The following is a 20977-nucleotide window of genomic DNA, read 5'->3' on the forward strand; positions in this document are numbered from 1 at the left end:
ATATCATGAATTTGATGATGATGATGGATAAATTAACAATGAACTTCATTTTTAGAATTACATATAATATGATTAAGTTTTAATTCATTCACTAAATGTAGAATTGTATAGTACTTGATAGGGCAAAGTGTTTGTAATTAAATCATGCATTGTCAATAAAAATCCCAGATTTAAATATTTCAGTCTTTTAAGGATATGTTATTTTAATATACAGCTGCTATAACAAAAAAAAACGTTACAAAATATTATCACAGAATGTATTAACATAAAATAAAGCATTTGTGGTCGATGAAATTTTTATATAAATTTTAAAATACACAAACAAAAATTATTTTATAATATAACAAACTAATATAAAATTCAACGTCACAAAAATAACTTTGCATAAAGGCAAATTAAAAGTATCAACAGCAATTTCTTAATAAAATGGCACTACAAGCATGTATTAAAATGCTATGCACACTATCTGACTAATCTATATGCTTGCAAGCATTTTTAAGATATATCACATGATAAGGTTGTGACCAGTTTGTTTAATACTAGAATACTGAACAAGATACAAGTAACAAGTTAGTGCTAATATCTTTTGTGCAACATTACTATGGAAAGCAATAAATTCTGAAATATGTCTTAAATATTTACCAGGCAGCAGTCTGTCTTTTTTTTATAATATTTTCTATTCTCTAGCTAATGTCTTTAACAAACAGGTTATTGTTTTTAAACCTGAAAAAATTTGCAAATACTTATTGTACATTATGAAATATAGCAAAACTACTTGCTACTAGTATTATTTATAAATTATTATACAGATCGATCATTTTGAAAGTATGGGGCAAATCTGAGATGGTACTGAAAAGTGACCAGATGATGGAAGGAATATTTTGTAAAAGTCCGGGTTACAAAATTCCTTACCATAAATAAACTCTTTTGTATAAATCTCAACTTGTCTTTTTTTTATTATTTTTTTCCCATGTATAAATTCACTTTTGATATAATAAATTCTTAATTAAATGCATCTAACAACAATAACAAAATGTAAATAATAACTCTGAAAACCTGGAAATTGGAAGTACAACCTCCATAGAAAACAAATCTAAACTTCTAAAATTAGTGAAAAATATAGACTAGAGATAACTGCTACTTACATTTTGATACAGATCTACAACATAAGATATGAACTTGAAACAATTTTTCAGCCGTTTCTTATCTTCAGTACTAACTACAGTTAAAAAACTTGATCCACTTTTGCCTTTCCCCTTATTTCTTTCTTGAGGCTAATGTATTAAATACCACAAATAATGTTTTGATTGGGATACTTACTAGCTTATCAGTAATGCAAATGAGATACCATTACTGTATGCTTTATAATATGTAACAAAGTGTTGCTTTGGTTATGTATAAATATAAACAAAGGATTTACATTATGGTTACACTGTGCAATACTAGCAGAAAGCCCTATTTGCAAAACTAGATTTGCTGTTACTATAAACAATTCACAAACATATAATGTTGCATGGATTCTTGTATACAGTACATACATAATTCTTGTTACAGAAAAATGCATAAGAGGACAACCTGGTTGCACTCTTTGCACGTTGCTGCAATATTAGAGGCATCATCAGTTATATGATGGTTAACTCTGGGCAAAGGTAAACAGTTAAAAATAATATGGGGCAGTCCATCTGTTACATCACTTAGACACATGGTTGTTTGTCCACGGAACAGTCATATTGTCACCTAAATTTATCACAGGCATTCCACAACTCCATCATCTCCTGGAACATCTGAAAACATAAATGTTTTAATTATGTAGCAATGAATAATTTCAAGTAATAAATGAAAACTCAGTTACTCAATGAAATAATTTACAGCATTTCATTAACATTATTATTATTATTATTATTATCATCATCATCCTAAGACCCCACTGAGTCACAGACTCATCTAGAAGGTCCCTTTTGTCATACACACAGCTCAACATACCGTTGAGCTGTGCGTATGACCATGCCTTAAACATATTCAAATTTTCTGCAGACACCACGCTCTCAGGCAATGATTGGAATGCACTGTTCCCAGGCAATGCATTCCAATCATTCACAACTCACCATGCAAAAAACCTGTTTCTCACTCCTTATACAGCTTTCAGGGATGACGTCTTGTCCCCCCCCCAATCTCCCACCAGTTTATGAAAAACCTCTTCAACATTAATCCTATATCAACCCTTTACCAACTTGTACATCTCTATCACATCACTCCTCTTCCTCCTATCCACTAGACTCAGCAAATTGAATTTTCTCAACCTTTCTTCATACTAGACATTCCAGAGACCATAAACTACCTTAGTCAATCACCTTTGGACCCTTTCCAATATCTCTTCATCGCTTTGAAAACCAATCTGTACACAGTAGTTCATATCTGGACTAATCAAGGCTTTATACAAAGCAACCAGAATCTTCTTACCTCTACAAGTCAGTCTCCTCCAGACCACTGTCAGAATTCATTGTGACAGTGGTCTGGAGGAGATAGTGGATAAGGATCATGTGAATTCCCATTTCCATTCACTCAATCTATCCAAGTCATCTTGTAAGGCCTCAACATCTGCTGTACTCCTCACAGTTCATCCCAACTTTGCATCATCTGCAAACAGAATACCCCCATTCAAATCTACCCCATTAGCTTTAACAAACAGGTTAAACAGCAATAGTCCTAAAACAGACCCCTGATGCACACCACTAGAGACTTTCCTCCTTTGGGATATTGCTCCAACATAAAAAAAATTGTCGATAGTCTAATACCAATCCCATCCACTCTAATTTGACTATCAACTTATCATGCGGTAATCAATTAAAAGCTTTTGCAAGGTCTAAGTATACTACTGTGTATCCATCTCCTAGGCTGCTGTCATCTTATTGTAATAAGTAATAGATTACAAAAACATGACCTCCTTTTAGCAAATGTGTACTATCCATCAAAGATAATACCATTGCTGTCAATTCAACTCAATTCTGAATCTGATTCTCACCAGCCTTTCAAACACTTTAAGCACAACACTTGACACACAGACTGGCTTATAATTTGATGCTTGAGTCCCATCAACTCTTTTGTGAAGCAGTATAATCTTGCCTTCCTTCCAGCCCAATAAGGCAAGGCAGATGTCAACTTCCTGGCACATTTCTTCAAAATACGTGGTGATATTGCCAGCCTGGTTGGCCGAGTAGTTAGCGTATCCACTTTCCAGCCAAAAGGCTGGGGGTTCAAATCCTGCCATAGGTATGGATGTTTGTGATTGTCTGTGAAAATACTAGTGGTGGTATGTGGTAGATGGTGTGGATGATGGTGGTAGTTGCAGTTAGTTGATTGAGCGGTGATGGAGAGTTGTGGAGTGGGTGACCTCCCTCGGTGAGTTTTTGGACTCCTTGGAGGTGTCACGTAATAATAATATGTCATCAAGCCCCCACAGCCTTATTAATATCAAGTTGGATTATTTTCCTATATGCCTCTTTCTCAGTCACAGATAGTCTTTTCTTCTCATCATCCACTGCTCCCAAACTCTCCATGATGTCACATTCACAAAGATGAAAGATCTTTATGAACTGCTCAATAAATATCTCAACTATAACCTCTGTAGGGGTGGTCCTTATACCATTTTCTCCAATCAATGCCATCCTAAATAATCATGCTTTTTTTTTTTTTTGCTACATATTGAAAGAAGTCCCAAGGATTTTTTTTTTCTGGCTTCATTATGAACAGTTAACTGCTCTTCATACTGAACTTTTGCTACCCTTACCAACCAAGTCACCCTCCTTGCCTGTTCTTTGTATTGCTCATGGAATTCGTTATCACCACTCCTCTTATGTTAAATCCATAATGCCTTTTTTCTCTGTATTGCATGCTTAATCTCTTCATTCTTCCATTTCACACCTATCTTTAATACATTTAGTTTAATCCTTTATCCAAGTGTGAGCAAACAAAGTTTGAAAGAAGTCTCAAGGATTTTTTTTTTTCTGGCTTCATTATGAACAGTTAACTGCTGTTCATACTGAAATGCCTGAAAATATCTTCAGGACTGAGGTAAGGTAGTACAACACCGGGCAACTCGCAGCAAAGGTGGATCAAGCTCTCAACTCCTTGTGTTGCAAACTTTGTTTGCTCACACTTGGATAAAGGATAAACTAAATTTATTATAGTCTAACCAGGTGAAAAATAAACTTTCAACATATTTCACACCTATCTTGTTTAACTTTCTAACCTTTGGAATGCATTTAGACACTGCTTCTACTAGATAGTTCTTGAATATCACCCAAGCAGCACTGATCTCCTTTCCACCCAACTCCTCATTCCATGTTACAGCTACAAGCTGATTCCTGAGCTTCTCATAATCACTAGCCTTGTAGTTCCACTTATACCCTTTTCTGACGGAAGTCCTCACATGGTTGACAGCCACTCATGTAATCGCTTCATGGTCACTCTCACCAATGGAGGGAGATTTGAAAGCTCTTTTATAATAACATCCTCTGATGAGATGATCAAATCCAAGACCCTCAATCCTTGTGTGACCTCTGTTACATACTGCCAGATGTAGATGTCACTCAAAAACTAATTTTCTTTACTTCTGGTTGCTACCTTGTCATCCCAGTCTATATTGCCATAATTAAAATCACCCATAATGATTATTTTCTCATTTGCTTAGGTAATTTGCTTATACATTTACTGGTCACTATCTTCCTCTTGGAGAATTAACTTTTCTCACACTGTGTTCCCCTATCCACCCTGATACTCCCTATTTCCCTTGCACACTTGTTCTCCCAGTCTCTACACTCATACTACCCACTAATTTATTCATTCTATTTACTTCTATCTCACATCATACTGCCTCGAAAGAAATACTACTAATTCCCTACTGCATCTCTATCTCGTATGGATATAACTCTTTTTCTATCATCAATAGAACTCCACTTCACCCATTACACTCTTCCTTCTCTATTCCTGTTAGGATGCCATCCTCATCCGACTATGTTTCACGTAATCCAACAATTTTTGAGTGAACAAACTCAGTTAATACAACCGTTTAATTTTCCTTGTTTCTGTTACTTCCAGCATTTGTATCTAAACATAACAGGTCATTCCTGGATCCATAACAAGTTTCTGATACTACTTATTAGACGTGACTTCTCTATACTTTCCTCAAGCCATTTCTTTTCCTCCTTACTCATACCAGAACCTTCTTCAAATCCAAATATTTTTCACTACATCCCAGGTCATCCCCTCCCTTTTTGTCTACACCCACATTCAGATCCTCTTGGAGTATTAAGCTTTCTCACACTGTGTTCCCCTATCCACCCTGATACTCCCTGTTTGTCTTGCAGACCTGTTCTCTCATTCTCTATACTCATACTACCCACTAATTTATTCATAAGCATTGCTTCAATCTCTCCTTCCCTTGCTCTCTTTCTCTTTCACAATGCTTCTTACTTGCTCAGATTCATTCTCTGCACTTGTTACTCTCCTTTTCCCAGCAGCAGTCTCTCAAAGTAACATCATTCAAATGCAGCCCAACATTCTTATATAGTTCAATTCTTCCTTCAAACTCATTCCACACATTAACAACCTGCACTCCTTTTTTCTTCATAAATTTCTGCTAACATATCATTCATAATTCTTGCTCTCTGCCTCATCTCATCACTGTCATATTCAACAACACACTGACTACCTTTCCTATCACACTATTATCTTTTATCCATCTTAACAACCTCTTGATATCCAATCTTACATTCTCCTTGTTATAATCAAGTCAATGGTCCCTACTACTACTACTACTACTACTACTATGAACTTCTTTGTTCATGTAGTCCTCATATCCATTGCTTCAATCACTCTATTTATTTTACCTTCCGGAAAACAAACTTAGCATATCTTCTCATTTACCACCCCTCTAATAATTGAATCACCACATAATGTCACTCGCAGATTTCTTTACCTTTTTCATACCAACATCATTTGTTTTCGTCTTCTTCATTCTTCCATATATATCCAATTCTCTTCATTTCACTCCACATCCGCCTCATCTTCATTAATCTAGTGGAATGCAGATCCCACTAGATCCTCTGATTTTGAACTATCCGTGTAGACAGGCACAAAATCAGAGTATTCCCTTCTGTGTGCTTGAAAGAGCTACTGATAGACAACTGGAGGGATGGGATATTTTGGTAGCTTACAGAAAGAAATGCTGCATGGCGGTAAGTACAAATGCTATTGGTATCTTTAGTGGTGGTGTCTGTGCTATGTTGTTTTCCCTGATATCTAGAGTTTATGAGAGAGCTTTTATTTGCAAACCAAAGTTTTTATGGCAGTCTGTTATACCCATATTTTCATAGTGGATGTGAAACAGTTGGCCACATGGGGTGGTCTGGCAGGGATTTTATTTTTGTTTGATATAACAGAGACAACTGTTGAGTTGAAGCATCAAAGATCATTCATTTCAATATACAGACTAGGAATAGGTGAAGTTTGAAATGCTCCAATTGCAATTTTGATGCCCTGATAGTGTATGGCCATCGCAGGTTACTCACCCTAAGAGAAGGATAGACTTGGGACCAATAATCAAGTTTTGACTTTATCAATGCCCTGTACAAACAAAGCATCCATATCTGGCAAAAGGCAATACTGTCTTTTGCCAGTGATCCAGATATACTTTTGCAGAAAATTCTGTTGTAAAGGAGAAGCAGTTGATTCTTCGATGATGAATATCCATGTTAACACTAAGAATCTTCAAATTCAAAATGCTCCAGTTGCAATTCGGAATGGGGTCTAGCCATTGCAGGGTACACTCTCTGGCAAAAGAATAGAAGTGGGACCCATAATCTAGTTTTGATCTTATCAATGCTCTATACAAACAAAGCCAAGAGCATCTGTAGAGCATCTCCACAAATGTTCTTTGCTTTCTCAGTTGCACTAAATGCCAAGTTTATTGTTAAATATGAGCCCAAAAAACTTGGCTTCTAGTGCAACTAGGATTAATGCATGTCCTAGTCAGAGTTCTGGGTCAGTATGAAGACCAAAAGTGCATACAAACTGCTTCTGCTGTGAAAATCCAAATCCATTTGCAAGCACTCATTACTTACTGTTGGAGGAAGTTGCACTGTTCTGCAAGTTAACTTTGATTGCAAAAAATATGACACTTAAAACTGAACTTAAGCAAAACAGCTTAAGTTCACAAGAGTAGTCTTTCCTTCAAGGAAGGAAAGCTGAAAGAGGTTGTCTAATAAACTTCCGAGTTAAGTTCAATAATCTCAGGAAAGTTTTCATATGCATCATTAATTACTCTCCAACGATACGGAACTCTGGAGCTGATAATTAAAGTACAGTATAATATATCCAGATTTTGTATATACGAATATTTTGTGCTTAATGAAAAGCAAGTGATATATATATATATATATATATATCAAGGAGAAATATGGAATCTATGATTAAAAAGTCACTGTATTGGAAATGCATTTGGAACTGCTCAATTAATGTATTCCTATTGTTTGAGTGATTATTCTTCATGCCCACTTCAGAAAACTGAAAGATATCTGCATTAAGGAAACTGGAAGACAAATTCAAGTATACTGATCAAGTGAAATTTTTAGCTGTTGTATTTAAATAATTTTAGAGATAGACTGAATGAGTGAGAAAAAAATTTAATAAAGGAATATATATTGATTAGTGATATATTTAATTACAGAACTATATTACATTTTATTTTAGCTGAAAATAAAATTAAATATAGTTATCTTTTTCCATGACTGTCTTTAATATGTAGGTTGGATATACACTATCTACCAATAATTGTCCAGACACTTTAGCAATTTACAATTGATACCAGCAAGTGAATGATAATATCAAGTATGTCCACCTTTGGCTTCAATCACCTCCTACACGCTTTGAAAGAGGCTTTCCACCAATGTGTGGCAAACATCAGGTCGAGTTTTTCTAAATTCCTACATCAAAGAAGCACTGAGTTCAGCAAAAGATCGAGGATATGCTGCTCTGGACCTCAATCGCTGCTCCAATTTTATCCACATGTGTTCGAGGGGTTGACGTTAGGACTTTGTGCAGGCCAGGGGAGTTGTTTAACACTCATCTCTTCATACTGTTCCATAACAGCTGCAACTTTGTGGCATGGGGGCATTGTCATCTTAATAGTAACATTGGTCCATTCCATAAAAACTTCACAGTGATGACATCTTAGGCAGCACCTGATTATCCAGAATATCAAGGTACCAAGCTGCCTTCATGGAATGATGGAAAACAATCAGTGGTCCCACTCCAAACCAGCTGAATGCACCCCACACACCATTACTCCTCCATCACCAAACTTTACTGTGGTAACAAGCATTCAGCAGGCTGCCTCCAAACCCACACCTTGCCATCAGACTGGAAATAGGAGAAACAGGCTCCAGTACCGCTTTCCACTTGTCAATTCCCATGCTCTTTGCATCAGGTCAGACAAGTCACCTTCTTTCTTTGTTGTGTGATGTTCACGATGTTCGGCTCATGTGAGACTGCTCTTCCGTGGAAACCCAGTAAATGGAGTTCTTTTTGTACAGTATTAGTGCTCACCATGGTGTTACTGGCACTCTGGACTCATGACAGATGATCTGTGCTGATTTTAGTCTGTTTTTTCTTGCCATTCGTTTCAACACCCTCCTGTCCCTGTGAGTCAGGGACAGGAGGGTGTTAAAATGGAGCATGTCCTTACCCTAGGTATTTTCCTGCAAATTATAGATAGCCACTGTCCATCCTCAAATATAAAAATTATTATATTTTATTATTATCATGATTTTCTAATTAGTGGATTTTAATGTAGTGGAACCATTTTTGGCATGTCCTATGGAGTGAGTTCACATAGGTTTTTCTCTTTTATGTATTCTAAAGAGACAGCAACATATCATACTATTCAGGGATATTGTAGTTATGAGAAAATGGGATTAAAAACATGCGGTCAAACTCCTTACAGACACTTTCTTGATGGTTGCCTTCTTAGCATAAAAATGTTTATGACAAAATTTTGCTATCTTTGTGGAATACCACTACCTCACCTCCTGGTATGAAATCAACCATAGCTCAGTTTATTTTTTTTAAATCTCTTTTTCATCCTTCCACCTTTAGCATGCTTCAAAATATGCAGGGTGATCTCCCACACAATTAGGGCATTTTGGTTTTGGTTGCTCTTACAGTTCATGTTTTCATGATTTGTCACTGGCACAAATGACAGAGCATGAGAGGCAGTTTGAGAATGATTATGCTTTTGACATTTAAAGCAGCATAAAGGGATGAAAGGCCTAACTAGGCAGTTTAGATATCTCGATTTCACAGATGTTGTTGGTTTTTCGGGTGGGAACCAGGTGACCATCCCTACGTATGAGTGTTCTCCTCATGGCTGTCACTCCTTGGTCTTCCATTTGGAGTAGATATCATTATCTGGAACACTAAGGAGATCCCTCTCTGAAATTACTCCTTGAAAATAATTCAAAGTCTAATGGGGTAACCATGATTGGTATTCTCCTGATAGATGTTACATGGAGGAGATGCTGTGATTGAATCTGTGTCTGCCAGAATATCCCCTTGAAAGGAGATTTTTTTTTTTTTTTTGAAACAGATTTTGGAGATACTGCCAACCCTTCCAAACCCTTCTGAATGAAGAAGAGTGACAATTTTCAAGTGTGCATTCACCAGTTGAGTGTAATATTAACTATGCTGGTATTGTTGTTGCTGTTGCTGCTGTCTCTGATGTTTTCAGTTTCTTGTTTTGGTTTTCATTTGATGTTGCTACAGTTTCTGAACCTGGTTGGGTCTTGGTGAGAACCCCTGATATACAAGATGATCAAAAATTATTCATACTCAAGGGGAGGTGGATTCAGTAACAGAGCTCTTCAATCACTATGGAGACCCATGAACATCCTTCTGCTCAGGAATGAAACACCAGGGCTACCTCGGACACTATCCCAGCACCACAGTAAGCCTAGGAACCTATCCATGGACCATAAGGAAGGAGATTTACTGTCACACTATTGATAATTGAAAGCAAGTCCACTAGCAGATTGAGTCTGGCTGGGTCACCTAGGCCCATCTTGCCAAAGCAGCGGCCAATGTAGTGTGAGACTACTATGTCCCCCCCCCCCCCCTTTTCAGATGTCTATGGGTTGCACCACACAGCAAACACAGTGACAAGGCATTACATCTCAGTGGTGGTGGTGGTGGTCATGAACAGGTATCTTGCATGGAGGGGAGGGGTCCCCGATAGTGAGCTATCAGGATGCATAGAGATTATTATTATTATACAGGCATCTCCATTGAGTCCGAAGATTCATTGCAGGAGACACCAATCTATCCACACAATCTATCATACCTCTTCTTAAACCATTAACAGACAAAGCACTCACAACTGACTCTGGCATCCCATTCCACTCATTCATCACTCACCAAGCAAAAAATCTAGTTCTCACACCACTACTGACCACATCTTTATTCAACTTCCAGGAATGACTCCTTATTCTGGTCCCTCTAGCCAAGTGCTGAAACATTTCCCCTGCATCTATCCTATAAAATCCTTTAAGCAACTTAAATGTTTCTATCATATCCGTCCTTTTCTCCAACCAAATTCTGCAACCCACACACCTTCAATCTATCCTCATATTCAATCTATTCCACAGGCCATTCACCATCTTGATCACTCGCCTCTGAATCTTCTCCACCGCTCTTCATCATCCCCAAGAAACCCAGGGAACCAGACTTGAGTACAGTAATCTGGATGTGGGCGTATCAAGGCCTTGTGAAGAGGAATAACAACTTCGTTATTTCTACCTTATTAATGTTTTCTTTACTAGCAATTAATCTAATGGGCTAATTTAGCAACCTCAGCAATATATCCTCTGAACTTTAACTCTCTGTCTACCACCACCCATAAATCTTAGTTTTATCGATGGGAAGTTAGCTGGAAAAGAGATCAATGCAGCTTGGGGGATTTTCAAAACTATCTAGTAGATGCAATGTCTAAATGTATTCCAAGGATGAGAAGGTTAAATAAGGTAGGTGTGAGATGGATGAATAAAGGTTTTAAGCATGCAATACAGAGAAAAAGGGCATTGTGGAGACAGCATAAGAGAAGTGGAAATAACCAATTTCATGAGGTCTACAAAGACCAGGCAAGGAGGGTGACTTTGTTGGTGAGAGTAGCTAAAGAGAGGTATGAACAGCAGTTAGCTAATGAAGCCAAACAGAATCCTAGGGAGTTCTTTCGATATGTAGCCAGCAAAAGAAAGAATGATTATGGAAGGATGACACTGATTGGAGAAAATGGTATAAAGACAGCTGTTGCAGAATGTGTGGTGGAGATACTTAATGAGCAGATCATAAAGATCTTTCAATCTTGTGAATGTGACTTCATGGAGAGATTGAGAGCAGTCGATGATGATGGGGAGGGGAGACTGACTGTAAGTGAGCAAGAGGTGTTTGGAGAGTTGAGTAAACTAGATGTAAATAAGGCTGTGGGACTTGATAATATATCATCGCGTATTCTGAAGGAATGTGCCAGAGAGTTGACACCTGCCTTGACATATTTTTTTAATACGAGTCTTGCACTTGGTCAAGTTCCTAAGGAGTGGAAGGAAGGCAAAATTGTGCCACTTCATAAAGGAGGTGATCGAACTCAAGCATCAAACTATAGGCCTATCTGTGTGTCAGGTGTTGTGGTTAAGTTGTTGGAGAAGTTTGTGAGAACTAGGATCCAGAGTTGGGTTGACAACAATGGTATTATCTTTGATGGACAGCATGGATTTGCTAAAGGGAGGTCATGTTTTAGTAATCTACTTACTTATTACAATAAAGTGACTGCTTGTTTGGACAGAGGAGAAGGATACACAGTAATATACTTGGATTTTGCAAAGGCTTTTGATAGAGTAAGGAAAAGGAACGTCACCAGTGGAGTGCCTCAGGGGTTTGTTTTAGGGCCATTACTGTTTAACTTGTATATTAATGATATTGGCGAAGATTTGGATGGAGATATTCAGTTATTTGCAGATGATGCAAAGTTGGGACGAACCATAAAGAGTAGTGAAGATGTTGTGGCCTTGCAAGAAGACTTGAATAAATTGAGTGATTGGACACGGAAATGGGGATGCGAGTTCAATGTTGCAAAATGTAAAATTTTAAAATTTGGAAAACAAAGATGGGATGCAGAATTTATGCTTGGTGAGAATATATTGTTGGAGGTAGAGGAAATAAGAGATTTGGGGATGATAGTGGATAAGGATTTTAAATTTACGGGACACATAGCCAAAATTGTGAAGACAACACAAAGGCTTCTGGGAATAATGCGGAGGACACTGACGTGTAGAAGTAGGGAGATTCTTGTTTTGTTATATAAGGCTTTGATTAGGCCACACATGGACTATTGTGCCCAGATTTGGTCACCGGGTTTTCAGAAGGAAGAAGAGATGTTGGAAAGGTTCCAAAAGTGACTGACTAAGGTAGTTTCTGACCTCTGGAACGTCGAGTATGAGGAAAGATTGAGAAGATGTAATTTGCAGAGTCTGGTGGACAGGAGGAAGAGGGGAGATATGATAGAGACCTACAAGTTGGTAAGGGGTTGTTATAGGATCAATGGTGGAGAAGTTCTATAGAGAATAGTGGGAGATCAGGGGAGAACCACAGGTCATCCCTGGAAACCGTATAAAGAGGGTGTGAGTAGGGGAGTGAGAGGCAGGTTTTTTTCGTGCAGAGTTGTGAATGATTGGAATGCCTTGCCTGAGAGTGTGGTGTCTGCAAGGAGTTTGAGTGTGTTTAAGACACGGTATGATGAGATGTGTGTGTGTGTGTGTGTGTGATAAAAGAACCTCCCAGATGAGTCTTTGACTCCATGAGGTCTTGGGGTAATAATAATAATAGTACCATCAATGTGATACACAGCTTTTAATCTATTTATCCCAAAATGCAAAACTTTACATTTCTCAACATTAAACAGACACCCATTAACTTTTGCCCATACTGACTGCCTATTTAAATCTTCCCACAAGCTCTTCACATTGCCTTAATTAGCTATTACTCTACTTAATTTCACATAATCAGCAAACAACTGAATATTTCCTTTCATTATTTCCTATATCATTTATGTACAAACTAAACAGCCATAGTCCCAGCACTGAACCTTGTGGTACACCTAGTCACCTGTTTTTGTCTTGATTCTTCCCCTCCATATACCACTTTTTGATAACTGTCCAGCAGCCCCCCTCTTATCCACTTAACCAGTGTCATATCCATCCCCATATGTTCTAATTTTTGTAACAGTGTTTCAAGTGGTATTCTGTCAAATTATTATTATTCAGGCCTCCATGGAGTCAAAAGACTCATCGTGGGAAGTCCTTCCTAAGAAACACAAAGTCTATCAAGACTCATCGAGGGGAGGTCCTCCCCTAAGAAACACAAAGTCTATCATACCACTCCTTGAACTCATTGACAGTTCTCGCTCTCACCACTCCATCAGGCAATGCATTCCATGGTTCAACCACCCTCCATGCAAAGAAACCACTCCTCACCCTCTTGCTCACAGTTTCCTTTTGTAACTTCCAGGGATGGCCTCTTGTCACCACTCCTTCCCGCTGTTCAACCAAGCGAAAGAACTCCCCAGTGTCAACCCTGTAACCACCTCTGAATGCCTTTGCAAAATCGTTGTGTAGCCATTTCCTTTATCCAACTCAGATGTTACTCTATTATAAAAAGTGAGTAAATTACTAAGGCATGACGACCCTTCACAAAGCCATGTTGACCCTCATACAGTATCATATTTTTATCTAACTTCTTGAATTCTCTTTTTTATCAATTTTTCTAGTACTTTTACCACCATGCCTGAGATACTGATTGGTCTATAATTTACTACTAGTCTTAGAACTACAGTAGTAAATTGTAGTCAAAATTATTCCTTTGCATAAGGAATAATTTTGACCTCTTTCCACTGCCTTGGAATTCTACCAGAGCTGAGACTTAAATTAAACAACTTAGTCAAAGGCACTGCCACTTCCCTTGCACATTCTCACAAAACCCTAGCTGATATCCCATTTAATCCCAAAGAGATAATCTGAATGATTTGAAAGCTTATAAAGACAGTATGAGGGAAGATATGAAAGAGTTACTGGAGGCAGCAAAAAAGAAAAGTAAGAGTAAAGATGGCTTGTCATGGTATGATGGAGGAAAGCTGAGAAGGAGGGGTTGCAATTGGAAATTAGTCTATGCATAGGCTGTGCAGGAAGAATGGTTATGCGCAGCTTGTAGATGTGTGGATAAAGACGTATATATGGCTGATGGTTTGCACTTAAAGGACAAAGCTGGAAAATTGGAAGAAGACCTTCAGGTAGCATTTTAAGAAATGCAGAGAACTGAAATATGGTGCACTGTTAGTCTCCCTATCTGGATAATGAATGACTGAGAATGACCAGCAATTTAAGATTTAGCCAACCAAATTGTATTCTTATTGGTTTAAAGCACAATAAATGATGGTACAAAATGACAGAATTTCAAGCTGGCTGAGCGATTGTCTGGTTAAACAAGCCAGACCAATACCTGTTTTTATCAGGGAACCAGGGCAAAAAGCAAAAAAAGTTAGTTACTGGAACAAACTACAACTCAACCCCCACCAGAGAAAAGACTGGCACCATCAACATCTAATGTTGATGGTGCCAGTTAATGATTATCCCCATATTTAGTGTTGTAGAGAATTAGTAGAACTTGTTATTTTTGTTAATGCTTAGAAATGAAACCAACAGAAGAACTGGATAAGTACCAGATGAACATAATAGGTGTTACCAAAATAAAGAAGGCAAAAGTAACTGAGATTCTTCTAAACAACAAAACTAAGCAATAATGATCAGGGAAAAGAAGGAGGAGTTATAGTATTCAACACTAAATATGGGGATAATCATCTTGAATGGTAAGCAATATCAAGTAGACTGGTGCAGGCCATTGTCAGAATGGGGAAATTCTCAATGAGACTTAATCGTGCCTATGGTCCCAAGTTCTACTAAGTAAGAAGGAAGTTTTTGAGGAATCAGAGAAGGTAGCTGATAGACAAAAAGTTGGCACTTGTTGGAGATCTAAATATCAGCATAAGAAATGAAAATTATTATTGTTATTATTTCAGTAGCCTCCATGGAGTAAACAGACTCTTCATAGTAAAGAATTTATAGAGATAAAAACACATGTTGGAGCAATTACTTATAATTAAGCAAATAACACTTGAAAATAAGAATTATCTACATGGCACAAGAAAAGTATATTTAATATACTGCCAGATATTTCAGTTTGAAAATAACAAACTATCATCAGTGGCTTGAGAGAAAAAGCTTTTTACATGGTAGAATACAAACAATTGATCATTTAAAATTAGAATGAGCCATGTGATGTTATATCGCTAATCACGATATCATTTCACTGAAGAACGGTGAACATAAGAGTGCAGAATAAATTAACAATGTCATACAAAAAACTTAATTTATAAAATCATACTAAAGATATCATTAGACAGATGTAGTATCTAGCAGGTCTTAATTAAAAAAAAAAAAATTATGAGTTATTCGGATCAAACTTTCCCACATTTTTGACAAGGATAGAATAACTTCCTATTCTATCCTTGTTAGCGTGTTGAAGTAAGGCCTCAGCACTCTCTTTGAATAGGAGTTTGAATTTATACCGACATCTGTGTACAAGGTGAGTTTTGGACCAAAGAATGTTGTGGTTTGACTGTGTTCTGTGCTGCACCAATCCAGACTTATCGGATTTGGTGTGAAGAATATAAGATTGATATTCTTGTATTTTTTTTTTTTCTATGGAGCATCTGGTTTATCCAAAGTAAGAAAGATAGCAGTCACATTCATTTTAGAAATTATGGACTGTACTTGATCACCGGTTGTTATACTGGCATGACCTCTAGTGAAAAAAAAAAAATTACAGATAAAATGAAAAATTAATTAATTATTTAGAAACTACATCAAAGCTAAATTATATTTAAGATAACATAAGAGAAACATTCTTTCACATAAGATGGTTTCTTACAGTAACAATGATGTCCTATTTTTTAACATGATAATTGGTTGATGGTTGTTATATTAGATTTCAGATTCTGGATTATCTATAGTCCTGTTTATAGTTAACTTTTAGGGAGAAATGTTCCGTGGGTAGGCACATATATGGAAGGCACATATATAGAATATGTGCCTTCCATATGCTTGGGATTTTTAGACCATCATTAGTGTTCATATTGGGATGGTTGATAAGAAGCTTCCTTAAATTTACATTTATACCATCTTTTGGTGTGATGTAAACAACTGGTGCTTTTCCAGTCAATTCTATGTAAAGTGTTCAGGGCATGATCAGAAAGGCCAGCTTCACCATAGTTATTATATTTAATGTGTAGTTTATGTTCCTTTTGTCTGATAGGAATTGTGCATCCTGTTTCCCTTATATGGTAGATTACAGGTGCAATAAATATAGTATACTCCAGGTTGGGCCAGTATAGAGAGTGGGTCTTTGGATGAGTTGAGTAAGCTTTTCAATTTTGCAAGAGGTTTTTAAGGTGGCTTTGAGATTGTATTTCTAGTATTCTGTTTATTTTATCTGATGTCCCTTTAATGTAAGGAATAGTTATAATTTTATTGTAGTCTGGTTTATCTTTGTTTTTTATTGAGGTTTTGTAGAGAATTTGGTTAACAGTGTTTTGGCTGAAACCATTTTTTAGAAAAGTATTGCTGATAACTTTAAATTTGTCTTTCAGCACTTGTTCTTTGGAGCAGATCTTCAAAGCCCTGTTTTTTAGAGTATTAATGACACATAGTTTTTGTGTTGAGTGGTGGTAGGAGTTTATGGGTATATATTGGCCAGTGTGTCGGTTTCTGGTGAACAGTGAAGAAAAGACTGACAGAAGGAAGACGTGTGACAAGTGTATCTAGAAATGGAAGTGTGTTCTGTTTTTCAATCTCAAGTGTGAACTGTATGCGTTTGTGTTGTTTGCTTAGGTGGCTAAGGAAAGTGTCTAGTGTCCGGCGACTATGGGGCCAGATTGCGAAAACATTGTCAACATATCTAAGCCATACTTGGTTTTAAAGGAGAGGAATCTAGAGCATGTTGCTCAAAATGTTCCATATAAAAGTTAGCAATGGGGGGGGGGAATAATGGTGAGTCCCATGGCTGTGCCTTCTTTTTGTAGGTAGAAAACGTTTTGCCATATAAAATAACGAGAATGTAATACATGCGCAAAGAGCGCATGATATCTGGAGGGAATTTGTTCTGTAAAAGAAGGATTGCATCATTGATTGGGACATTCATAAAAGCAGAGACGTCAAACTGACTAATAAATCATCCTTTTCTAATATAATGTCTTTGATTATGTTTATGAAGTGTTGTGTGTTTCTATAAATTGGATAAATTTAAGGAAGTCTTTGAGATTCTTATCAACCACCCCAATCTGAACAATAATGATGGTCTAAAAATCCCAAGCATATGGAAGGCACCTGTTCTACCCACAGAACCTCTCTCCCTAAGAGTTAACTATAAACAGGACTATAGATATTCAAAATACCAAGTAATTTTCATGAGTTGCCTAGAGTGGCACTACCATGAGTTGCCTAGACTTGCACTACGTGCAGGTGCAAACTTGACTTATTGTCTGTTTGTTCACTTGGGAAACAGGATTAAAAACCAAGTTTATATAAAATTACTTGGTATCTTGAATACATAATATACCCAAGTTAAAAAACTTTCTACTTCTAGGACTATTGTTGGATTCTGATTATGTAGAGATTAGAGTAATTATTATTTGGTTCAGAATCCAACATGATTTTCCATCACAAAGGCTAGACTTGTAAATATTATTTAATGTAAACAACTTATTTTACAAACGAATATTCATATAACTCCTTAATTTTGTCTAATATTTAATTAATTAATCAAAGATATATGTATTAATAATGAAAATACTGTATTAAATATTATTAAGCTATTTTATTTATTACTATGTTAATATTATAAGAGTTTGTATTTGATAATTTAACTGCGCATTAATTGAAATGTAAATATTCCTTATTTATTCCTATTTGTAGAAGTTTAGCGTTATGCAATACCTCAATTTTATTATATTTTGTTTGGTTGTCATGGAAACGTATGTAAGTGAACGAGCATGTTTTTGGAACAGAACGTGGGGAGAAAGCTGAAAGTTTACTAAAAAGGAATTAGTTAAAGAGATCACGAGAAGAATTTAGGCGAGAAAAACTGATATAAAAAGCAAGGAACGCTGGAAAAGAAGGAGCATTAGAGATTTATTAGAGAGGGATTGGCATTAGGTTGGAATCGGAGCATTCGGCATTCGAAAATCACAGTGCGATAACAGCGAGTCGGCAAGTCACTCAAGCAGCTAAATAAAGTCTACTAGTCGAGAAGCGGTTAGCTTATAAGTTTCGGAATAACAAATAAAGCTACGGAAGACAGCTGAGCGACTACTAAATAGACTAGCGATATTTGAATTGGGATTTAATTTCAGCGCCGACATTTCAAGGACATACGGAACCTTGAAGTAAAACACGAAGTTTTAAAACACTAGAGGATAGTAGAGGCCGTAAAATTGATTGTGTTTAGAATTATAGTGCCTAAAGAATTAATTGAATGCCGGAGGAATGAACAACTGCGCATATAAAACCCCAAATTAAGAATTATTGTGCTCAGTAGTAATCAGTAGTGCTTCATACAAGAACGTCTGATTATATGTATTGTGCCCATGAATTAATTCAGTTAATGCTTAGAAGATTTATTTTAATGAGTGCTGCTTATTGTTAAAAGTGTTTACGGTTATAAAAAGTGTTTGTGTATAAGTAGATGAAGATAAAAGATTATCGGTAAGATTATTCCAACCTTAATATTTCTGTACAGAGAAGTGTGTGAGTTTCATCCTAGAATTTCCTTATGTTAACAGTAACTATCGCGAAGATTAACTGAAGTGAAAATTTAAAAGTGTTTGCTTGTAAAGCGGTGTTACTGCGATTTTATTGTATTTTGGAACTTAAGGAACTGTGAGAAGACTGTATCAGAGATGACAAATTTACCATTGTCAGAGTTTGTATGACAGTATTATAGAAAAGGCTGAAGTGTTTCTAATAACTTAATTAGTGATTTAATCTTGAGTGTATAATTTGTGATTATAAAATTAAATATTTGTTTTTGTTAATCTAAAGTTGTGTTTTGCCTGAATCTCTTTTTCGAACCAAAGTGGGAGAGATAAATAAATTAAATATACTCGGCCAGTATATACAATATCAACACCTAAAAGGAGAGATAGTTGTGAGTTGGTTTTTCTTCAGTTCTTGAACTAATTCAGATATGAAGTGGCGCAGTCTTTAAATATAAATTTTCTTTATATTTGAATTAGAAATCAACTTATAATTTATCAATTAGTTAAGAACAAGTAGGATCCAACACTATAGATAATCCAGATCTGAAATCTAACATAACAATTGTCATGTTAAAAATAGGACATCATTGTTACTGTAAGAAAACTGTCTATATTCTAGATGAAAGAATGTTTCTCTTATGTTATCTTAAACAAAATTTAGCTTTGATGTAGTTTCTAAATAATTAATTAATTTTTAATTTTATCTATAAATTTTTTTTTTCACTAGAGGTCATGCCAGTAGAATAAACGGTGATCAAATCATTGTTTCTTTAGCATACTGTGTGAAATGTAACTCAGCTTGTCCTTGTACATTTGTATATACTCCAGATGATAACCTTAATATGAAGGTTGAAATGTCGGGAATTTAAAATAGTTATTTATAATATGGTTGTAAAGTCCATAATTACTAAAATGAATACTGATCACCAGCAGTCACACGGAACCTGGTATACATCAGGAAGTGACCCAGGAGTCAAAGACTCATCTAGTGGTCGTTTTATCAATAGTTGAACATTTATCTTTAGACGAGGGGAAATAGGTGGATATTTTATTAATGGGAATATAAGTAGCTGTTAGATCATATTTCATTGATATTGGTTCTGAAATTCTGGAGATATATGAGATTGGAACCTGATGTATTGATTCTTTGTTGTTTTGGTTTGGCTTGCAGGAGTCGAATAGATGTTGTGTATCCTTTTGGAGATGCCAATTAACTTCATGTATTGTTTGATAGTAGAAAGTTCTTTCTGTAAATGATGGGGAGTTGAACAATTAGTTCTAGCTCGTCGAATTAAATATTTTATGATTCCTGACTTTTGAGAAGGCTTATGAGCAAATTGTGTCCAGTAAAAGTGGGTTTTCTGTAACGACTGTTAAATTACCTGATGGTGAGCAGATGAGAAGAATGTCTAAAAAGGATAATTTGTTGACTTTTTCATTTTCCATGGTGAACTTGATATAAAGGTGTAAAGTACTGGTTTGGGCTAAAAAGAAAAGCAAGGAATCTCTGTTGTGAGGCCACACTGCAAAAATGTCGTCTGTATATAGATGAAAAAAGGATGTCTTCTAAATGCTCCAAATAAAAGTTGGCTAGAGCAGGGGAAAGTGGACTTCCCATGGCAGTTCCTTCTATTTGGTTGCAGAATTTGTTTTGACACAAGATCTGGAGTACGTTACAAATCCAAATAATTTTACAATATCTTCTGCGAAGATTATTATTATTATTATTTAGGCCTCCAAGGAGTCAAAAGACTCATCAGAGTCTTTTGACTCCTTGGAGGATCATAGGAGGTCCTTCCTAGAAAACACAAGTCTATGAAGACTCATCATGGGAGATCCCTCCTAGGAAACACAAAGTCCATCATACCACTCCTTAAACTCATTGACTGTTCTCGCTCTCACCATTCTATTAGTCAATGCATTCCACAGTTCAACCACCCTCCATGCAAAGATACCACACCTCACCGTCTTGCTCACAGTTTCCTTTCGTAACTTCCAGGGATGGCC

The 20977-nt window shown here is 36.4% G+C and overlaps 1 protein-coding gene across 1 annotated transcript in view; it reads right to left on the reverse strand.

Annotated features, from left to right (window-relative positions):
- Positions 1-1320: 1320 nt before the first annotated feature.
- Positions 1321-20977, reverse strand: part of LOC150106170 (glutamine and serine-rich protein 1-like) — a 237667-nt gene continuing 218010 nt past the window's right edge. Inside the window, exon 8 of the mRNA XM_090394635.1 lies at positions 1321-1784. Coding sequence (XP_090250761.1) covers positions 1734-1784 — 51 coding nt within the window. The 3' untranslated portion in view covers positions 1321-1733. The remainder of the gene's footprint in view (positions 1785-20977) is intronic.

Source organism: Typopeltis vanoorti, chromosome 6 (assembly GCF_054136105.1).
Source record: "Typopeltis vanoorti isolate ZY-2024b chromosome 6, IOZ_Tvanoo_1.0, whole genome shotgun sequence".
NCBI classification, from domain to species: domain Eukaryota; kingdom Metazoa; phylum Arthropoda; class Arachnida; order Uropygi; family Thelyphonidae; genus Typopeltis; species Typopeltis vanoorti.